The sequence below is a fragment of the Phyllobates terribilis genome, unplaced genomic scaffold, assembly GCF_046119375.1.
Source record: "Phyllobates terribilis strain yellow unplaced genomic scaffold, ASM4611937v1 Scaffold_8__6_contigs__length_399053987, whole genome shotgun sequence".
Taxonomy (NCBI): domain Eukaryota; kingdom Metazoa; phylum Chordata; class Amphibia; order Anura; family Dendrobatidae; genus Phyllobates; species Phyllobates terribilis.
The window spans coordinates 297,638,843-297,660,524 of record NW_027362768.1 but is presented as its reverse complement, the minus strand read 5'-3'; the positions used below and the strand labels follow the sequence as shown (position 1 = coordinate 297,660,524).

The 21,682-nt window shown below is 42.6% G+C and overlaps 1 protein-coding gene across 6 annotated transcripts in view; it reads right to left on the bottom strand.

The window, feature by feature from the left end:
* Positions 1–21,682, bottom strand: part of IQSEC1 (IQ motif and Sec7 domain ArfGEF 1) — a 913,452-nt gene that overhangs the window by 348,105 nt on the left and 543,665 nt on the right. For 2 of the 6 annotated variants that reach the window (XM_073644468.1, XM_073644473.1), the window contains exon 1: positions 16,139–16,545. The exons of the other annotated variants lie outside the window; for them this stretch is intronic. In XM_073644468.1, coding sequence (XP_073500569.1) covers positions 16,139–16,161 — 23 coding nt within the window. In that variant the 5' untranslated portion in view covers positions 16,162–16,545. Of the gene's footprint in view, positions 1–16,138; positions 16,546–21,682 lie in introns of those variants that run through there. 6 annotated transcript variants of the gene reach the window in all.

The following is a 21,682-nucleotide window of genomic DNA, read 5'->3' as shown; positions in this document are numbered from 1 at the left end:
AAGTGAAAGACTCTGGAACTGATCCTGAAAATGTTTGGTATTTGCACCTCTCGGTGATGTTTCTGAGAGCCTCTACTTCTACATTTTTTCTCCCACAGCGGGAGATCAGATCCCAGGGTTAGGGGGCAGAAGAGCAGGATACCAGGCACAACGACCATAGGTGAGCTTTATTACTGTATCCCTAGTTCCACCTATCTTTTGTGGCACCACACCAGAAAAAGCTATTTATTCTCTTCATTCTATTGAGAAGAGATGGAGGAGATAAAAGCAGAAAGATGCAGAAAGATAATGTGGCTGATTTTTAGTGTTTAATCACCTCTAATGCTGGAATCACAGCTACTCTGCTCATTATTTCTGTATATTATGAAGCCTGCTGCTGCTTCCTACCATGTGCTACATAAAGACAGGAGAGCAGGAATTCCTTATGTCTGGGTATGCTGTGTATGGCAGACATTATAGCAGCTTGTCCCCACTTTAGCTTGGGAACAAGTGAAAATTAGAGCTAAAGCCTGGAGCCTGAAGAACTCATGAATAATGTAGCATACAAGTCATATAAAGGTCTGAAAGAGTGTTCTTCCTCATATACATACACATCTGCTTATTCTGAAGAGTTACTTTACACGACAGGTTCGCTTTCATGTAAAGAAAACAACAACAGAAAAGAAGAGTTCCTCTTTAGAACAGAAAACAATAAATATCATGTACAGCAAACCATATAAACCTACAGTGCACACTAAAAACACACATAATTCACTGCATCTCTGAAATAATAGCCACATACAAAGAGAATGTAGTATTGATCTAATTGTATTTCCATTCCAGACAAAACACTTCTTTCTCAGAATAGATATGTTGTGAATGTAGCTCATCCTCGAGGGAGTGATACAGCTGGTATACAACTCCAAAGAACTCTAAACAAGCGAGGAGCAGCTCCATTCCTCCTTTACTCCAAGGAGTTTTTGCTCATTAAAGTCTGCAGGTCTGTTCTAGCAGCCTGAACACATCCCATATTGTGTCCCAGAAGAAGCTGACTATTTTGAGAACACATCACAGAGAATCGAGAGAATAAACATCCGAACAGAGCATTATACCACTGTTCAACACTGCTGAGTCCTGATTTTCTTGCAAGTTTATTAGAATCTGCAGTGTTGTGTATTATTCCAAACCCCTCTCCTTGCAAGTAATAATGAGGCGCCTATAGAGATTCCCGAATACAGAAGTGGATGAAGAACTTTAGATCCTCAACTTTAGATCCTAGTGGAAAATATGGCTTCTCTAGACCAAGGGACTGTCTTAAAATGGCTGTTCAAAGACTAAAAATTGCATTTCATTGTAAGGCTACAAAAAAAAACATAATATATTTCCCATTGCAATCATGGAAACCTGACAAGATATTCATGCAACCCAAACCATGGACAGCATGAATCTGACACTGGCTGTATTCTTGCAGCCATGTAAGAGAAAACGTAGCCCCGGCAGAGCCATGGGCGCAGTTACCCATGACTCAGCTATGTAGAGCAGAGCAGGGGTTAATGTTGAGGTTGTGAGGAGGTTAAGTGGAGGTGAAAAATTTAAGGGGATGAGTGAAAGGGGGTTGTGGGGGAGAAAAAGTAGGTCTTTAAAAAGTAGGAGGGGGATGTGGCTACCTAATCTGCAGGTAGTAAACAGTCAGAAAGGTCCTGCCCACCCTCCCCCTTTTTTATTATGATTGTTAAATGTAAATACGTGGATTTAAATTGGCTTACATTTCATGGCTTGGAGTCATTTAGGCAGGAGGAGGTTCTTGGAGTTGGTGTCAAAATATTGGTGGAGGTTGCACATCATGGAGATGGGAACCTCCTATTGGTTTTGGAATTATGGTAACTGCCTGGCAGATTTGGGGGCTTTAAGGGTGGGGTCCCTGGGAGTCAGTGGATGAAAAATAGCTTCCGGCCATGAGGTGACCCTGAGCCTGTGGTTGCGGCTAGGGGTAAGACTGGATGGTTATATACTGTATATATATATTGGTTTTTGGATCTCCAAGAACCTCCTCACCCCAAGTTATTTATTACTGTTATGTTTGTTGCAATAAAGGACGATTTGGCCAATTTAATCCAAAAAGGTGTTTCGTCTGTTTATTTGGGAGAATCTGGGGATATTGGATCCAATAAAGAAGGGGAACTTCTAAGAAAGGGAAGCCTCTACAATACTGCAGTCATGTATCACTGCGGCACTTCAGGGAAAACTTGCTTTGAAAAGCCAGCCAGGTCCATGTGTCCAGGATGACTTGTCCAAGTCAAATTCTCGGTGGCTTCTAACAGCTCTGTTGCCCATCAGACAGGTCTTTCCCTATACACCCAAAGATGGACAGACCTATACGTCAAATGCAGCAGGGTGGGGGGGAAACCTTCAGGGTGGGGAGAAGCCACCATAGTGGGGAAAAGCTACCAGTGACCTTGGACTTGGACATCCCGGACAGCTTTTCAAGGTGTGATTTCCCTGAAAAGCTGCAACATACACATTTGAAATAAAGCAGCCATTGTCAGAGTCATGCTGCCTGTGACTCGGGCAGCATAAATCTCCTGTCAGGTTCCCTTTAGAATGAATGCTCCTTTATCTGACATTACATCCTTGTTATGGTATCCTCAGCTGTTCTTTTGGTTCCCTCTCAAAACTTCCACCTAATGTGTCCATTGATGGCCATAGACCTCAAAAAATTGATTTGTGTAATGATGTCTGACACAAAAGGACCTGCACAGATAAGGTCATGTGGTTAACTGTGTGCAGATCCTGAAGCCAAAACGAAAAAGTGAAATAGTATTGAAACTTTTTTTTCCATAAAAAAACAGTACAGGTGAAGATAAGAAACTTTGTAATATATCTCTTTAGAGAAAAATGCCTCTTTCCCCACTTATCGGTCTCTTTGTCTCTTGCTCTGATTATTATTTAAGGTACTTTACATTGGCCATGCTGCCGTTAATGTACTCCAATTGACTGTAGTTTAATAGCCTGTTTAGACAGGTCGATTGCACTTCAGTACACACAGAACTATCGTATCATTTACATGATTATTCTGCTTCTTTGTTCTCGGCAGCACGTCCTGTTTATGTGGCGCCCCTGCGGGTTCAGTCGCCACAGAGGAACTGCATCTCACCCAGAGGTGTGGTATCTCACTCTCAGGTAAGGATAGAGTGCTGCCCGGGACCCAAACACCTGCATCCAACATTACACTACTCCAGACCGGCAGGAGGGGCAAGATGCGCTGCTCCTCTGCTGAGCCCTGTCCCTGGCTGGAGTGGGGGCAACCAAGTAGGGGGAACCATGTAGTGGGTGTGGGTGGAGGAAGTAGTTCAGGGGAGCTCAGTAAGTCTGAGGAGATTGAGTCAGAGGAAGAGTTGGGAGTAGGAGTTCTGCAGGAGCTCTGCTCAGGGAAGTGCGGGCCTGAGTGAGAGAGGCCCAGGAGAAGGAGAGGAGGAAGGAACGGGAGCTGAGGGAAGGCTCCAGGAGTGAAGAAGGGATCCCAGGGGTACGGAGAGTGCTGGAGGCCACCCGTACGCCCGAATCTACCAGGTGGTGGAGGGATTGAGCCGCAGAAGGGGACCGGCCCCTAACTAGTGAGAATTACAACGTTCAACTAGAAACCGGAGGCTTCTACTCTTTCAGGGAGTAGTTGCCGCATCCGCACTCAAGTCGCCAAAAAGGTCACCACATAGGATCCAGGGAACTCCAGGTTGCCCAGAAAGATCCGAGGATACCAGCTTGGGACTCTGTTTGCGAGGCGCAGGGCAGGAAGAGTGAGAGCCAGTGCAGGAAGACGGCTGATAAGGACAACTAGAACGGGGTCCTGTCAGGCACTCTGGAATTACCTGAGGGATGGCTGAACCCCTGCCGGGCGAACGCAGCACGACATGGGAGGTTATAAGCTGGCAGTTGTAACCAGGAGCAAAGAGAGAACTGTGAGTAAACCCTGAAGACTGCACCCCACTGTCTCTGTGAATCATTTCTGCACCATCATCCCCTGCACCACACTGCACAACCACAGTTACTTCATCATCTACCATCACCGCACCGCCCTGGAGCTTGGCTCTACCTGTGGAGAGCTAAACCAACTCTGCTGCACTAACATCAGCTCCAGAGGACCTGCTCCGCAGCGGCGGCTCCCTTTAGCCGCATACCACAGGTGGCGTCACGAGCTTTATATAAAAACTATAAATCCCCTGTAAATATCCCCTTTTATTGACCGCCCTGGGTCATGAACCGGGTCACTGCGACTGTGACATCTCCCCTAGCAACAACCGGCCCGGCACCGAGTACCCCACGGTCCAGGGGGCGCGTCATTTACATAGCACGATGTGCTGCCAAGAACAATGATCTTTAAATTTGCTTAAAAATCATTTCACCTAGTGATCACCCAGGTGATTGGCAGCCTGTTTAGACGAGCATAAGGTCACAGCCCCACTATCAGTATTTTGTCAGTATTTTTTCTCAAGAGTGGGAGGTATAATAGAAACAAGTCACCAATTCTGCATTTATCACCCACTCCTGGTTTTGGTTCCCACTCCTGAGAAAAAATACTGACCGAATACTGACAAAATACTGATAGTGGGACTGTGGCCAAATACTGATAGTGGGGCCGTGTCCAAATACTGATAGTGGGGCCGTGTCCAAATACTGATAGTGGGGCCGTGGCCAAATACTGATAGTGGGGCCGTGACCTAATGAGAAAAATGGTTCGAGTTTTATCAATGTTTTTGATCAGAGTGCCATTAGTTTTTCTCAGCCATTAGTTTTTTCTCCAGCTTCTCCTATTAAACAGGCTGTGAAAAATGTACTGCCCAGCAATGGAGTCCATGTGCTGTCCAATTTTTTTCAAGGATCCATAGACTTGCATTGTTGAGTAGAGATGAGCGAACACTTACTTCAAAGTTTGGCGTTCATACTGGACAGTTAGTGTCCGATGCTTAACGCCGAACACGGACATCTCCCGGGAGTCTGTTGCAATGTTCGGAGTTTCGAAAAGGAAGTGAGAGAGAGTTCGGGTTGTCATTATTTTCAATGGGGTTCAGGTTCAAGTTCTGGTACCTGAACCGAACTTTGGAATAAAGGGTACCAGAACCCGAACTTCCACGGGTCCGCTCATCCATACGTTGAGTTTTATCTGTCATTCAGATCAATATTGGACATGTCTCTGTGCTTTTGTGTGGACCCCGGAAAAAAATCAGACATGTGAACTACTCCATAAATTATCTTAGGTACGAGTATTATCCGTGAAAAACAGAGAACTCGTACCCGAAAAACTGATGTCTGAATGAGCCATAAATTCTGATAATCTTGTCTCCGTCTATATTAAGGGGTTCTGGTCTGAATTTTTCCCCGGATCTACCATTGAGGAAAGCTGCTGATGCAATAGCCCTCTTGCTGATAAGTGTGTCGGCGGATGCTTCATCAGCTGCTTTCTTAAACAGACACAGCAGCCTTGGTCAGTTTAACAAAGCAGCTGATGTCTCTTCTCCTTGGACTCGATTGCTTGAGGCTCCATGATTTTTTCTGCAGTCTCAGCCTTGATTTAGGTCCCTAACACAAGTAGAGGAGAAATAACTTAGGCCAAGTGCACACGTTCAGTATTTGGTGAGTTTTTTACCTCAGAATTTGTGGGTGAAAAATACAGAAGTGGTGACGTGTTTCTATTAGGACACATTCACATGTTGAGTATTTGGTCAGTTTTTTACCTCAGTATTTGTAAGCCAGAACCAGGATAGGAACAATCAGAGGGAAAGTATAATAGAAACACGTCACCACTCCTGTATTTATCACCAACAAATACTGAGGTAAAAAAACTCACCAAATACTGAAGTTGTGAACGTGGCCTTAAATGGGCCCTAAAATGGAAGGTCCAAATTGACCAATTAGACATCAATCGGTGACATTGCTCAATGACACATCGCTACGATTTTCAGTTCTGTAATTTAGGCTCGATTGACCTCTCTCACTAAGCAATTGTACGACATTTGTAGAGAATTCGCACCAGAACTGTCACGCCGTGCTGCTTATTAATGCAATGAATAACAGAATAAAACATTGAATAAACTACACCAGAATGGAGAACATTTCGTTACAAAGAACATCTAAGCTATGGAAAAGCGCTTTTATACATAGATGTGAGGGGGAGATAGTGTTGAGCAGCTTATATCCAACGCTGAAAGGATAAAAGAAGATTGATGTCACGGGTCACTTCTCTACAATGAATGTACAGTACTAGAACAATACAAAAAATCTATTTTGTGATTTTATAGAGAAATTGTAATTTCTAATTATCCCATCGCAGGTCCATTTGGACAATCTGCCTGTCCTGCTTCAGGAACAGACAAACTTAATAAGTGATCAATTGTGTCACTTATTCAGTTGCATAGAGACCCCATTGATTATTATGGGGTCCTTTTGGGGACTGATTTTTAGAGCGAAAAATAGAAAAAGTCCTGCATGCAAAACTTTTTCTTCAATTCTTAAAAAAAAAAAAAAAAAAACAGAAACCTGACGGAACCCGTACTTTTTCTGCATGTGAACAGAGCTCAAGAGCATGTGCAATCGACGTCTTTTAGACGCCGACATACCGGCATTGTTTTTAAAGCAGAAGAAACTTCAGGAAAATGGCAGCTGTGTTTTTCCTGAAGGTTTTTTTTTTTTGTCATATTCTACCATGTTTTTGCGGCCATCTTTTTCTTTCTTATAATTTTATATATAAAATAGTGGCAGCTTCCAAGCAAAAGCTGCCTGAAGAATTGTCAGGCCATTATTTTTAGCCGCTTTCCAGGGAACTGTAGCGCTGATTCCCAGGTGCCAGTCCGTGTGATCCTGATGCAGCACATGGGCGGCACACGGTTGCCACACGTGTGATACACACGGACACACGGATATCTCTGGTACCAGTTTTTCCGGTACCGGAAATATACGGACTTGTGAAACTGGCCTTATACTGAGTGGGCAGATTCCAAGCGAAGCCACCTGAAGAATGAACATGTTGCTCCTTTTAACCGCTTCAGGGATTCCGAACCCTAAGGTTTAGTACCCACAAAGCAGAAATGAAGCAGAAATTTTCCTGAGCATTTCTGCATCTCCTTGGCAGAAAAACGCATTCGGTTTTTATATGCATTTTTTACATGCGTTTTTGCATGCGTATTTGCTATGCGTTTTTCCAATGCATTGTATAGGCAAATCTGCATGCAGAAACGCACAAGAATTGGTCATGTCTGGATTTTTTCTGTAAGTAAAATCCGCGCAGAAAAAATCCTGACCATGTGCACAGAACTTGCAGAATGTCATAGGAAATCATGGGATAAGGTATGCAATGCGTTTCTGGAGCGTTTCCACGCTGCAAATCTACACCAAAAACACATCGTGGGCACACAGCCTAAAGTGGTTAAAAGAAGTAACAAAATACTGAACATGTGCACAGCAATGTCATTTTGACATTGCTGTGCATTATGTCCATTTTTTGCAGAGGTTTCTTGCCACTTTCGGGTGGAATCAGCCTGAAAAATGATGTCGTGTGCACATAGCACTCTCCAAATTCCTTCTCAAAAACTTGGCAAAAATACTAGGTATGAACACACCCTAAGACTATCACCATAGCTAGGCTTTTTCAACCCCTAGTTTTTGGGAAGGGGCAACTTTTGGAGGCAGTACATATCTGTGGACATCCTTTGCATAGAAAAATTAGCTCAATGTAGTTGGTTGAAAATCACAGTGAATCCAAGGCAGAATGTCCATGTACGTTTTGCTGCAGATTCGCTGTCATTTTTCAGTGAGATCCGTGGAGGAAAGTTTGCAGAAGTATATAGAACTGAGTGGAAAAACAAGTCTGCTCCAGAAATAAAAATCTGTTACATGCTCATTCTGTTGCTGAAATGCTGTGCATTTTTACTGTGGATTTCACCACTTAACACCGCAAGTTTAGTAGCCACCTGTGTTACAATACAAATACATTTCAAAAGACCTCAGTATGAAATATGACAATAATTATTATAACGGAGATACAAAGTCATAGGCACCTTAAGGCTCAGTTCACACAGTGTCAAAATACAGCTGAGGTTTTGTTGCATAGGCGATTGCTGAAAATCCACTTGTTTTACAACGCCCGCATAGTACATGAGATTTAAGAAATGTCATGCATATGCAGCGAAAAATACACGTGGCATAAATTGACCAGAGCTGCGGGTTTAAGACCCACAACATGTCTATCTGCAGATGTAGGTGTGAATTTCATCCTTTGCAATGCAGTAAAATGTGCAACTTCTCCGCAATATCCCAATCAGTAAATTCTGCTGCTGGGATTAATGCTGAGCCTCGGCTGCCAGAGGTCCGTTGTAAATACGTTCTATGAAAATGTCGCCTAAAAAGTAATGTCCTGGATATACGGTACCATTCAGTATGAAAACCAAAATTTGCTGATTGGCTCAACATGACACCCTGTGATTAATAGTGTTTAAAGGGAACCTGTCACCCCTAGAAATACTGTTTACCTGCAGATACAGGGGTGATCTGCAGGTAAATAGAATTTAAATGCTACATAACTGTGGAGAAAGACAAGGACCGCACATCGAAAAATCAAACATTGATCTATTGCCGCTAAGCAAAAATGTAGAAAATTGAACATGAAGTTCTTAGTTTAACCTATTGAAAGGTTCCTTGTGACGTGGCAGTGGTCTTCATACAGTCTGATCAGAATGTTAAACTAAGAACATCATATTCAGTTTTGTACATTTTTGCTGAGTCACAATAGCTCAATGTATGATTTTGGGATGTGTGGTCCATGTCTTCCCCACAGCTTTGGTATATTACATGGTCTGTCCCCTCTTTTTTCACTTGGTCCAGCACTCCTCCCCTTTGGCTTAGTTGGTTTTAATTAGCAGGAGACAGCAAGAATGTTCGGCCTACTTTTGCTCTCAATTCATAGCGTAAGAACATGTGGAAAGTGAGTTGTTTTTACCTCCTTTCACTTGGTGTTGTTGTTGTGCTTGTGGTCTGGAGTCATGATGGCTCAGCCTTCCAACATGGGGCACCACATGGCTCTCCTTGTTGGTGCACTACCGCTGCGGTGGTGATCTTTTAAGGTTGAGTACCACTGAGAGGATCACCGTGACATGACAGTGGACTTCATACAGTCTGATTAGAATGTTAACCTAAGAATTAGGGAGGAGCGGACATGTGGAAGTTCAGGTTCGTCGGGTTAGACCGAACTTCAGTCCAAAATTCAGTTCCGGTACCAGAACTGTATCTTAACTTGAACTAGAACTCCATAGAAATCAATGGGGACCCGAACTTTGGAAATGGAAAATCTCTCTCTATCTCCTCCCTGAACTCCCGAATTGTAAAACAGACTTCCGGGAGAAGTCCGTGATCCAGTACGAACCCCTAACTTTACAGCTTGGGTTCGCTCATCTCTATTAAGAATCTCATGTTCAGTCTTGTAAATTTTCGCTTAGCTGCAATAGATCAATGTATAAGTTTTGGATGTGCAGTCCATGTCTTTCTACAGCTGTGGTAAATAGCGAGCGTTTAAACCCTGTGTAGCCAGCTTCCTAGAGAATCGGCTACAGGGAGAAAATTAAGTTTTATTATCCCTGTAGCTACTCACTTACAGTCCAGGCAAGCTCACACTACCATATTTTATGTCCGAGTGCGATCAGACGATACATTGGATTGTACTTAGACCAATGTTATTGCATGGGGCCACTCACTTGTCAGATTTTTTTGGGACTGCGCCCGGCCATGCATGTCATGATATCACGGATGATATTTGAGCGCAGTCCGATTGCCTGCACTGACTATTGGATCACACTATGCTTACTTACACTTTGATCAGAGTATCGTTTGCATAATCAGCTGGATTTTCTCAGATGAGGGAATTTATGGCCATCTGACCCTAGCCTTATCGAGGCAGTACAGGCTGTTAATCAGAGTGCCAGGGATTGGTTATAGCTGTGATCTGTGACTGTAACCTCTCCCTGCACCATCCCGATGACTGGAAGCGAGCGGCTGCAGGAAGAATAAAACTATATTTTCTCCCTGTAGCCGGCTGTTAAATGCTATTTACCTGCAGTTTACCCCTATATCTGCAGGTAAATAGCTTTTCTGAACATGACATGTTCCCTTTAATAAAAACCCTATAATAACAATTGCTTCTACGACAGCATGGTCATATCATGGACATGACCTTATGTACAATAGAAGCAGCTGGTATGAAGCCCTTGGGAGATGGCGCCCACGGACTTGGTTCAGTCTATCCCCAGGGTGGAAAGTATCTGTGCAGGAGAACTGCATTGTTATTAATCACTTGAGATGGCATAAAAGGTGAAACAAACACCAGACCCTTCTGTCCTAAGCAAAACTGGTTAACATATTGGAGAGGCCCAATTTAACATTTGCTAAGGCCACTATATCTTACACCTCTGAGGACGGCCAATACACACACAGGTGATCTGGATCAAGGGCTAAATGACCATATAATGTCCAATTTACTGCATTTTTTGGTTGTTATATGTAATCTGGAAATATGATCATTAATGCGTTTAATCACAATTACTAACACAATTTTTATTTTTTATATTATTCCCACCCACCCCTCAGCAGGTGGTAAAGCAAAACAGTTTTTCATGTTGCTGATTTAATGGGATTTACAAACCATAACATAAATTAAACACTGTATACTTTGTATCTCTACTTTTGTAATAACTAAAAAGACTTAAAAACTAATATTTTGAGACAAAATCTTGGATAATTACTATATATGAGAAAGCATTCATTTCTATACATTAAGTAGTTACCATTGGTAATAAGGAAAGTGGCAGGTTTTAAAGAAGAGTTTTGGGACTGAAATGTGAAAATCCAAAGTAAACTACAGAAAATATATGATATATCCCACATTATAATATGTATATCCCCAAGTAGGATCCTACCACTATTGAGCACTATCTAAAGACGTGACTTTCTGTCCTTGCCCCATCGGTGCCGTCATGTAACATAAACACACCATCATTAATTCTGGGGATATATAGGTAAGTATTTTTTTTCCATGGATTTGGGGGGAAATTATGTTAGGAAAATCCTTAGGCTATGTCCACAATGATTTTTTTGACATAGCCCTCTCCAAAAAACCCCAAAAGAAATAAATTCAAAACTGCTTGAAAAACTCCCTATTCATTTCTATGAATAATCCACACTGCTGTTGATGTTTGGAGTGTTTTTAGTGTTTAACTTATAGAAATAAAGTCGCCAACCCAAAAACTATGGCAAACCCGCCTGCAAGGCCGCTTCAGAAAAAAGACTGTTGGCTTTTTACTGAAGTAGCTTCGCCTAGGAAAACCTTGGCAGGTCTGCCAGCGTCATAAAGATGATGTGTGCACATACCCAAAAAACCAATTGAGATAAAGAAAAACTGAGCCAAAAACTGCTCCCCCAAAAAAATACAAAACAAAAATCTCCCTAAACAGTTTTCTTATGAAAAAACTGTTTTTGAATGTTTCAGAAAGCTTTGTGTATTTCGCACACAGATAAGACTAGTGGTGTTAGTGGATTGGGGTGGATTAACAGACAACGCTGCCTCCAGGAGGGTGTGGACCTTGGGCGACACATTCACATGTTTACCCATATTTATTTTAACAAGCATACAACATTCTTGCCTATGAACCCTACAAGAGCTTTGAAACCCTGCTTCTTCCCTAGGAATTTCAGACAATCATAATATTTTCATATTGTTTTGCGTTCCACTTTTTATCTTGTTCTGAGGTCACTATACTTCTTACATGCATTATATTAATTTACATTTACAACAGAAGTGGTCATTATGGGAGGAAACAAAAGGGCACACAATGGAGACCTGTTGATTACATCCACCCTTCCATAGCATCACCTCTACAGATGATGCATCTAGCCTCTTCAAAGAGGAAAAGGACTTGAACTCTAGTGCCACTTATTGGGGTAGAAATCCTTAAATACTCTTTATAAAACCTTTAATGATATTAATCCTTTGAGTATTGCTACATGACTTAGGAAATATAGCCAAACCAGAAGGTGTTTGCCCCTCCTCAGTGCACAGCAGGAGATCTGATTTGGCTGGGTGAGAGGACTATGGCTGGAAATCTAAGATGAACATTTCCAATTCAAGTCCTCTCCCTCTTTAAACAGGCTATTTGCACATTTAATGTCCTAGAGGAGCATTGCATGGCTTGTAAGTCTCCTTACACTGGCTTGGCACTCTTCTGAAGCAGAAATGTTCCCCCTTATAACCCGTCAGACGCCTCTCATCCAGCCAAATCTGATCTTTCTTTGGACTGAGGAGAGGCAAATACCCTGAAACACATGTCTGCAAATGGAATGTCTGGTATGGCTTCTTATCCTAAGTCACGTGGCTCCTTACCCTAAGTCACGTGGCTTGGTAAAGGGTCAATATTGTATTTTAGGATTGCAACCACAATAGGAGCATTGCATGACCTATAGGCCTCCTTAAGCCGGCTTGACACTTTCCACAAGTCCTCTACAGAGGAGTGACATATAAGTAAAAATGAATTGGCTCCTGAAATTAGAATTCAGTGACTACATTTTCTATAGTTTATATTGGCATGAATTAGCACTACTTGCCCTTAGAGGAGCCGTATTAATGTCAGAATATAAAGCCCCAAGAAGTTGTTACTGAATGTCTAAAATTTTAGGTATGCCAACTGTCTTTGAGCTTCATGTAAAACTGGTTTCTTAATGTGTGACAATCTATGTATCTATAGTTGGCGTACAAGTCATTGAGATGAAATTGGCTTCAGAGGGGTTATACAACTGTTAAAAAATATTTCCGAGGGGCCTCCAGAACGGTTTGAAAAATATGAAACTATACTTCTTATTCTCCTCAGTTCCTGTTCTGATGCTTACCCAGCCTTTGTTGGTCTCTACTTTCTGGTCCTGTCTTAACATAACAGCAATGCTCACTCAGTCAATCATTGGCCGAAGTGGTGACCCACCTCAGTCCACTGACTGAGCTGGCATTTCTACCTAGATCTATTGTGTTAAGACAGAACCAAGAAGTGGAGACCAGCAAGGCCTGGACAGTGTCGTAACTGGAGCTGCAGGAGATCAGTGAGGATAAGTTTTCTTTTCTTCTTTTATTTTTATACCAGGCAATTTAAAAAAATAATATCATATGTAATATCAGTAAGGAAAGTGGGCAACTTAAATCCAGAACTAAAGCCTAGGTTCTGATCACATATACTGTTCCGTATCCATCATGTATTTTCTGCAAATTTTGAATACCCTGTCATTGGTTACCCCTGAACTTGTATCTTGTAGAAATATCTGGTATTCTTTTACTTTCCTTTTTTATTAATGTCTTACTCTTAGAAATGGTTAGGAGGATTAACGGGGGTTTGAATATGTGCTGCAGACGATACCAACAAGTTATTCAGAAATGGATCCCAGGATCGAAGAGTTTTAATAGCAGGTTTATTAGGCAATGCGTTTTGATGCATACCACTTCTTCATCACGACAAACTACTCTTAGAAATAACATTTAGGGCTCATTCATACATCACTTTTTCACATGCAAGTTCTATCTGTGGATTTTACAGATAGAACTGGTACCTTTTATAGTTTAGGAGGCCGTTCACATGTCCGTGTTTTTTTTTGTGGACTACGTTGTCAGCATAAAATCACGGAGGCATGTTCACTTTTGATCAATCTTGCTGATGCAAGTCTATGGGTCGGTGAAAAAATCCCTGAGAAACCTCCAACATTTTATTTTTTACATATGAGAAAAACTGATAGCAATAATGGACACTCTGATGAAAATCTGATCAAAAACACTGGTGAAACGCAAACAATTTTTGAGTAAAAGAGCAATCACTGACATCGGAATGAGCTCCTATTAGAAAAGTTTGACTAATACATGGATATTATTTTAGTATGTATTTTATTTTTATAGACTGTGATCCAAGTTCTTAGCTAACGATATACCGGTAATTATTAATGGACAGAAGAAAAAAATATCATAAAACTCCTTGGGCCTTTTTCGAGCTGAATATTAATTCTCTTCCAATTTACTATGTGTATTGAGCTTCCTCCTGGGAATTCCTCTATGTGCTAATCCGACTATACAAGACTTGATAGAAATGTATTAGTCTGTGATTAAAAATGGCAGCTGGTTTGGTGTGCAATAACGCTGGAGATGTGACCCTGTGTACTTGTATACAAAGCGCAGAAAAGGAGCAAATTGAAGCTAAATGATCAACTCTAAGTGTAATAGATATAAGACGTGTTCATCATGTTAATGGTTATAGAACTATCTATATGGGAGTAGACGTGTGTCCACCATACAAGTTAAGAAAAGATTCAGCAATGGTTTAATTATTTACTGTAACTGGGCAAGCACCGGTCGTAAGTGCAGGCATTCATCATTCATCTGAAGGAATGACAGGTGATTAGTTGCAGCTTTGGTATAAATGGCTAAAATGTCATTGAGAAGCCTTCAACCCCCCCCAAAAGAAGTAAAAAAAAATTATACATAAAGGCGCCAGGAATTGAAACCTACTAAAATACCATCATAATAACCATATTGTCATAAAGTAATATTCTACCGGTAGCCTGCCTTCAAATCCCAAAACACAGCACTTAACAACAACATTAGGCCCCATTGTATACTGGCTTACCGCCTCCTAAATGTAACTTAATACCCAATTGATGCATGTTGTATTTCAAAATGGCTGCATATGGAGCATGAAAATGAATATTCTCATTTGTTAATGCAATTTTCCAACACCAACATTGTATCCCATCAACAGAATATAAGTGTACCAGCTCTGAAATGCAGGTAATGCAATTATAGGATCGATTTTGACGTTGGAGATGGCGTTAGACAAATACTATGCCGTCCAGGTTTTGATATTATTGGGTCTGTGCATGGAAACACAGTTGTAAACTTACTTTATATAGACAAGATGCATGTAATAATATATATATATATGTTTATTGTGTGTGTGTGTGTGCATGTGTATATATAATGCGTATGTATGTACATACTTACGTACATACATATATACACACACACATACACACACACACACATATATATACATACGCACACACATATACACATACAAACACACGAAGGCAGCAATCCTAAAATAGAAAATTAGTAAAATTCAATAGCCCACAGTGACGGCAACGTTTCAGTCCAATTCAGGACTGTTCTCAAGCATATATACGGTTTATATCTCGTGTGTGTAATATATATACATATATATCTATATGTGTATATATCTATACGTGTGTATGTATGTATGTGTGTATATTATATATATATATAAATACTCATCAATGCAAAGTAATATGCAACTATACGAACATATGCCATCAATGCATAGTAATATTCATCTAAATACACATATGCCATCAATACATAGCATTTACCTACATAAACCATAAATGCATAGTAATACACACCTACTGTAAGTCCACGTATACCGTGAATGCATAGTAATATTCGTCAATACACACATACATTGATGCATAATATTATTTATATGATACACATGATATAAGAATACATAAACCATCAATGCACAGTAATATTCCCCTAAATACGCATAAACCATCAATGCACAGAATACGTAACTCAACCCCAGGAATGTCTCTTTAATTAATGCTTGATGCATTAGGACAGGTCAATATTCCTGTAAAATCTGTGACTACTAACCTGGTGACTACCAGCACTAACACAACTGCATAGTGAGCATCTAATCCCTTATTCCTTGGCACAGGTCAGTCTATAGCACTATTCCTGGCTTTACCCTTAGGACATTTACAGCCTATAATGACAAAGCATTTTGTACTTGACCCTTCATACCGAGCCCATTCATGTCATCTCCTTAAAAAAAAAACTTTGGAATTTTCCACAATTCCAAGATCGCCCCCTCCACCCCCCCCCAGGTTTACAACCCCCTTCCTGTGATTAATATGCAGATCCCCCAGGGGGGGGGTTGATTCTAAATATCCAGTAAGACGGAACATTCCATCGGTTTGTTTATCATCAAAGGCAACATTGTTACAGGATCTGTAAAAGGACATCATGTATCAATGTCAAGGTGGTAGAGATACAAAATATATAAAAGGGGTTACTCACAAATAACATCTTCTGCAGGCCATGTTCAATGTCGACAGGACGGTCACGTTTGGACGAGTTGGTTGTGGATGGGGGAGCTCTGTAGGCAATGTGTCTGCTGCAATCTACGGTCCAGCCCGGTCCTCAGTGGAGAGACGTCGTACACCAGTCAGCCTGTGATGTAACCATCTTCAAGGGCTGCGTGCTATCATCCCTCTATGGGGACTTGTTATGGAAAGCCAAAATAAATCTAAACAGCCGAGAGTGATCGAGGTCAAAGGAAAAATAATAAACAACCCTCAATAAGGTAGCAAATAAAATAATAAGGGGGGGTTGGTTTTTTGGGGGGTTTTGCAGCTGATGGCTGAGCTCTCATTGACTTGCTGCTCTACACCCTGTGTGCGTGTTTTGCATCAGCTGGAGGGAATGAATGAGAGGCAGAGGTAGAATTCACCATCTTGTCTCAGCATCATAGTACCGTCCGCAGCGTCGGCCGCTCATTGGCTCCCGCGTCCCCATAGTAACAGCAGCATCTGTGCTGGAGAATATTCACTCTCATCTGCAATTTCTGCTTGTACACAATGCCGGGCGCTGATAAGGCAGAAGGATTTAGCTTTCAGTCAAGGAAAGGAGGAAAAGAAAAAAGCAGGAGGAAATCAGAGGTCAACATCAATGATGTCATGTGCACAAAATCACAAAAGGAAATAATACCAATCACTGTAAGCCGTTCAGAGGCCACGCAGGGACCACAGCCCTGCTTAATAATTTAACTGCTGTGCTATTTCTATTTCTGGGTATTGACAATGCCCGGGTCATTTCAGTGGTGCGCCAGGCAGCCTGACAGGAGGCTTGATTCAAGAAATTAGGTCATGGCTGTAGCATAGGTATATACCACGACTGTTGGGCATTTCTGGAAATATTTCATATTTAGAGACCTAGAAATTGCATCTGGTTTGTGATAATCAACCACTTTAATCTATTAGTAGCTTCAGATTGATCCTATTTAGGATTATGCACCTCATGGTCCTAAGCTGTAGGACTTATTCACACCTCAGCGACTTTTCTCGTATGAAAAAAAAGGTCCGACTGTCATCAGTACTTTGGATCCTAGTTTCAGCAGCCTTAGGCCCCCTTCACACGTCTGTATAAAACCAGTACCAGAAAAAAACAGTACCGGTGTCATCAATGTTTTGGATTCTAGTTTCATCAGCATTAGGCCCCCTTCACACGTCTGTATAAAACCAGTACCGGTATCATCAATGTTTTAGATCCTAGTTTCATCAGTGTTAGGCCCCGTTCACACGTCCATATAAAACCAGTACCTGAACGAAACAGTACAGGTATCATCAGTCTTTTGGATCCTAGTTTCATTAGTGTTAGGCCCCCTTCACACGACTGTATAAAACCGGTACCTTAAAAAATAGTACCGGTGTCATCAATGTTTTGGATCAGTGCGCAATCAGTGTTTTTCTGACATGGATAAAGAAAGAATGAAATGACAAAGCTTCTCCTATACTTTGCAATGTTAAACACACATCCGTGTGCTGTACTTGTTTTACACGGACACATAGACTTGAATTGGTCCTTGTCATCTGAGCTGCAGATAAAATACAGACCCATGTGGTTTATGCGGTCACGTAGTCCGTGTAAAAACAGACATGTGCTACAGCAGCATAGAAATATATGAAGCTGTCACGCTCCGGTCGGGAGACCCACCGGTCAGTCTGTGCATTGCAGTCCGAGCTCTGTCCAATTTATACAGACATCTGACTGCGCCCTTTTTTAGTGAAAAACAGCTGTTAAAACAAAAAAAAATATTAAACCACCACTCCAGCGTGTTGTGTGTGTGTGTGAGAGTGATTTTTTTTGGGGGGGTGAAATCTGTTTCTGGTGGAGTTATTAATTTGGCTTTTCTATTACTTGGAAAACCCCTTCTCAATTCCTATACAAGGGACTGCTGATAAGTCTTTGGCTTTGTGTTCTTTTTTTGTTTCTATGGTAACGAATGTTACATCACATGAAAGCCTTCTGTGTCTAATATATGTTTTCAAAATTTTGTGTTTGTAGCTTATGGCAACAGTGATCTAGGCACGCGGGAAAACAAAATGGCGGAGTCTAAGGCGATATTCACAGCAAATGAAAGCAGAGGAGTGATAAAATTCTTGTTTCTGCAAGGAAAGCCCGCGAAGGATATTCATGGTGATATGTAACAGACATTGGGTGATCAATGCCCTTCATATTCTACAGTTAAGAACTGGGTTACCAAACATAAAACTGGCCACTTCAGCACCAATGATGAGGAACGTCCTGGACGACCGAGAGTGGTTTTTGTTCCGGAGACCATTGATGCTGTGCACAACCTCATACTGGAGAATCGGCGAATTTCAGCTGAAAGAATAGCAGACATCATGGGGATTTCTTGTGAACGTGTTTGTGTCATTATCCATGAACATTTGAACATGAAGAAGCTATCTGCAAAGTGGGTCCCCAAATGTTTACCCGGCCTTGCCCACATCAGATAGGCTGGGGTACAGTTGGTCGAATTCACCAGAATACAGGTCCACCAAGTCTGGTAACTTCTCAGGCCACCGGTTGCGCTCTTCCAGAGGTACAGTTTTCAACAAGTCAATCACCACCTGTTTCAACTTTTCGCACAGACCGCGGGTGATAAGGTGTTGTCTGAATTTTCTTACAGCCGTACTGGATGCAGAATTCTCGAAATATCTCAGCTTCAAAAGCAGGGCCTTGGTCGATTAGGACTTGCTCCGGATAGCCATGAGGTCAACAGAAGTGGTCTTGAAAGGCTTTAGCAGCTGTCCTCGCCGTCTGGTCCTTGACTGATACAACCACTAGGAAACGGGAGTAGTGGTCCACAATCGTTAAGGCATAGGTGTATCAAGACCGACTCGGAGAAAGCTTCACATGGTCCAGGGCCACGACTTCAAGCGGTTGTCTTGTGATGATGAGTTGTAAAGGGGCTCTCTGGCTACCACGATCTCTTCGTCTTAGATTGCATGGGCCACACTCTCGACACCACCTCTCGATGGACCTTCTCATGCCCATCCAGAAGAAACGCTCACGGATCAGTGCCTCCAACTTCTTCCACCCGAAGTGTCCTGCCCTGTCGTGGTAAGCTTCCAGGACCATTGGCGCATCCTTCTTTGGAACTACTATCTGCCATACCAGCTCGAGCGTGCGGGAGTTGATGGTTCTTCTTCACAATTTACCTTTATAAAAGAACAACTTGGCTCTCTCCTTCCACAGTTGCAAGGCTTCTGGTGGTGCATCCGGCCCTGGGGACGAATTGGCTTGGCTCAGTAGTTCTTTCACCATGCGGATGGCCGGGTCACTGTCCTGCACTTCTGCCCATCCATGGTGGGGCAATGGGTTGAAAGAGACTTCTTGAACAGCCGACTGCTTGTTTTTCACACAATGGGAGCATTGGGAAGCACCCTGGTGGTGGAAGGCCGGCATCTCAATTTCTTCGAGGTCTTCCAAATCTTCTCCCGAGTCTGGTAAGTTCGGCATGCGGGACAAAGCATCGGCATTGGCGTTCTTGCTTCCCGCCCGATATTTGATCACAAACTCGTAGTTAGACAGCCAAGCCATCCATCATTGTTCTAGGGCACCAAGCTTCGCAGTCCCCAGGTGCGTCAGCGGGTTGTTATCCGTGAAGACTGTAAATCTGGACGAGGCGAGGTAGTGTTTGAACCTCTCAGTCACTGCCCAGACTATGGCCAGGAACTCCAGCTTGAAGGAACTGTAGTTGGTGGGGTTCCTTTCGGTAGGGCGAAGCTTCCTCTCTTTGCCTTTCTGCATTTGAGACAACACTGCTCCCAACCCAACGTTGCTGGCATCTGTGTACAGGATAAACGGCTGACCGTAGTCGGGGTAAGCCATGATTTTGTCTCCCGTGAGAGCTAGCTTCAAGCGGTTGAAGGATTCTTCCTCCCTGTCATCCCACTCGATCGGAGGGCTCTTGGTCTTTGCCTTTTTGGAGTGGCCCACCAAGAGGTCCTGAAGGGGAGCGGCTATCTTGGTAAAGCCCTTGATAAACCTTCTGTAATAGCCAACCAACCCTAGAAATTGTCGTACCTCACGAATGGTAGTTGGCTTCTGCCAGTCCTTGATGACGGTGACCTTATCTGGGTCTGGTGCCACGCCTTCTGCGCTCACAACATGGCCTAGGTATTGTACCTTGGGTTTCAGGAGATGACATTTGGACGGCTTCACCTTCAGACCAAAGTTGGATAGGGCTTCGAATACCTCGGCCAGGTGTTTCAAATGGTCTTCATAGGTTCTAGAATAGACAATGACATTGTCCAGGTATAACAGTACCGTTTCGAAGTTCTTATGCCCAAGGCAACACTCCATTACCCTCTGGAACGTTCCAGTGGCGTTGCACAGCCCGAATGGCATACAGTTGAACTCGCATAAGTAAGCCCATTGTGTAGTAAATGCGGTCTTCTCCTTGTCTGCCTCTGCAACGGGAACCTGCCAGTACCCACTGGTGAATCTAGGGTCGAAAAGCATTTAGCTGATTTTAGGGCAGCTAGCGACTCCTCGATACGCGTCAAGGGATAGACGTCTTTATGGGTGATGCATTTGATCTGCCTATAGTCGACGCACATACGCATGGTACCATCCTTCTTTTTGACTAGTACCAAGGGGGCTGCCCAGGGGCTACAACTATCCCTTATTACTCCTTCCTCTTTAATTTCTCACAACATGCTCTTGGCACACTGGTAGTGAGCCAGAGGGACAGGACGGTATCTCTCTTTAATAGGGGGGTGGACTCCAGTAGGGATATGGTGTTGGATCCCTTTTACTTGCCCAAAATCCAGGGAGCTCTTACTGAATACCCTTTCGTATTCCTGTACTACCCGGTAGACGCCATCTTTGTGATGTGAAGGGGTGGAGTCAGTACCAACGTGCAGTTTCTGACACCAGTCCTCCAACCGTCCTGAGGAGCCGTTGTCCTCCGTCATTTCAGACGGGTCCAAGGGTTCTACTGCCAGGATTGCGTTATTAGTAACAGTAAAGAGCTTGGCTACTGTAGCGTATAATTAGCAATTAGGTGGGAGTATTTGACCACCACTCAATTTTATCACAATATTATAGATAATTGGACAGCAAGATTGTGAAATCTAAAACATAACTTTAAATACGATATATAAAATATAAAATTTGCCACTCACAGTAACATGGAGTGAGTCACCGGGCCAACCTGATATTACCAGAAATATAGCTCAGAGACTGCCCCTGTGTATATAAAAACTATTACTGTAGCGTACCTGGGTAAGTTGGCCTCTTTTTCCCCACAATTTAATACTCGCACGGGTACCCTCCCCTTTCTGACATCTACCACCTCTTAGGCTGTCAGGATAGTGGGTCTGCTGTCAGAGTAAATGGGCTCTACCAAGGCCTGGTAGTCTTGGCCTCTGATGCCCGTGGCTGCCCTACACCATATCATCATTTCACTCTTGGGGGGTAGCACAATGGGGTACGGGTCACTCACCCTTACGCTGCCAATCTCTGCACCGGACAACTCTACCTGTTGTCTTT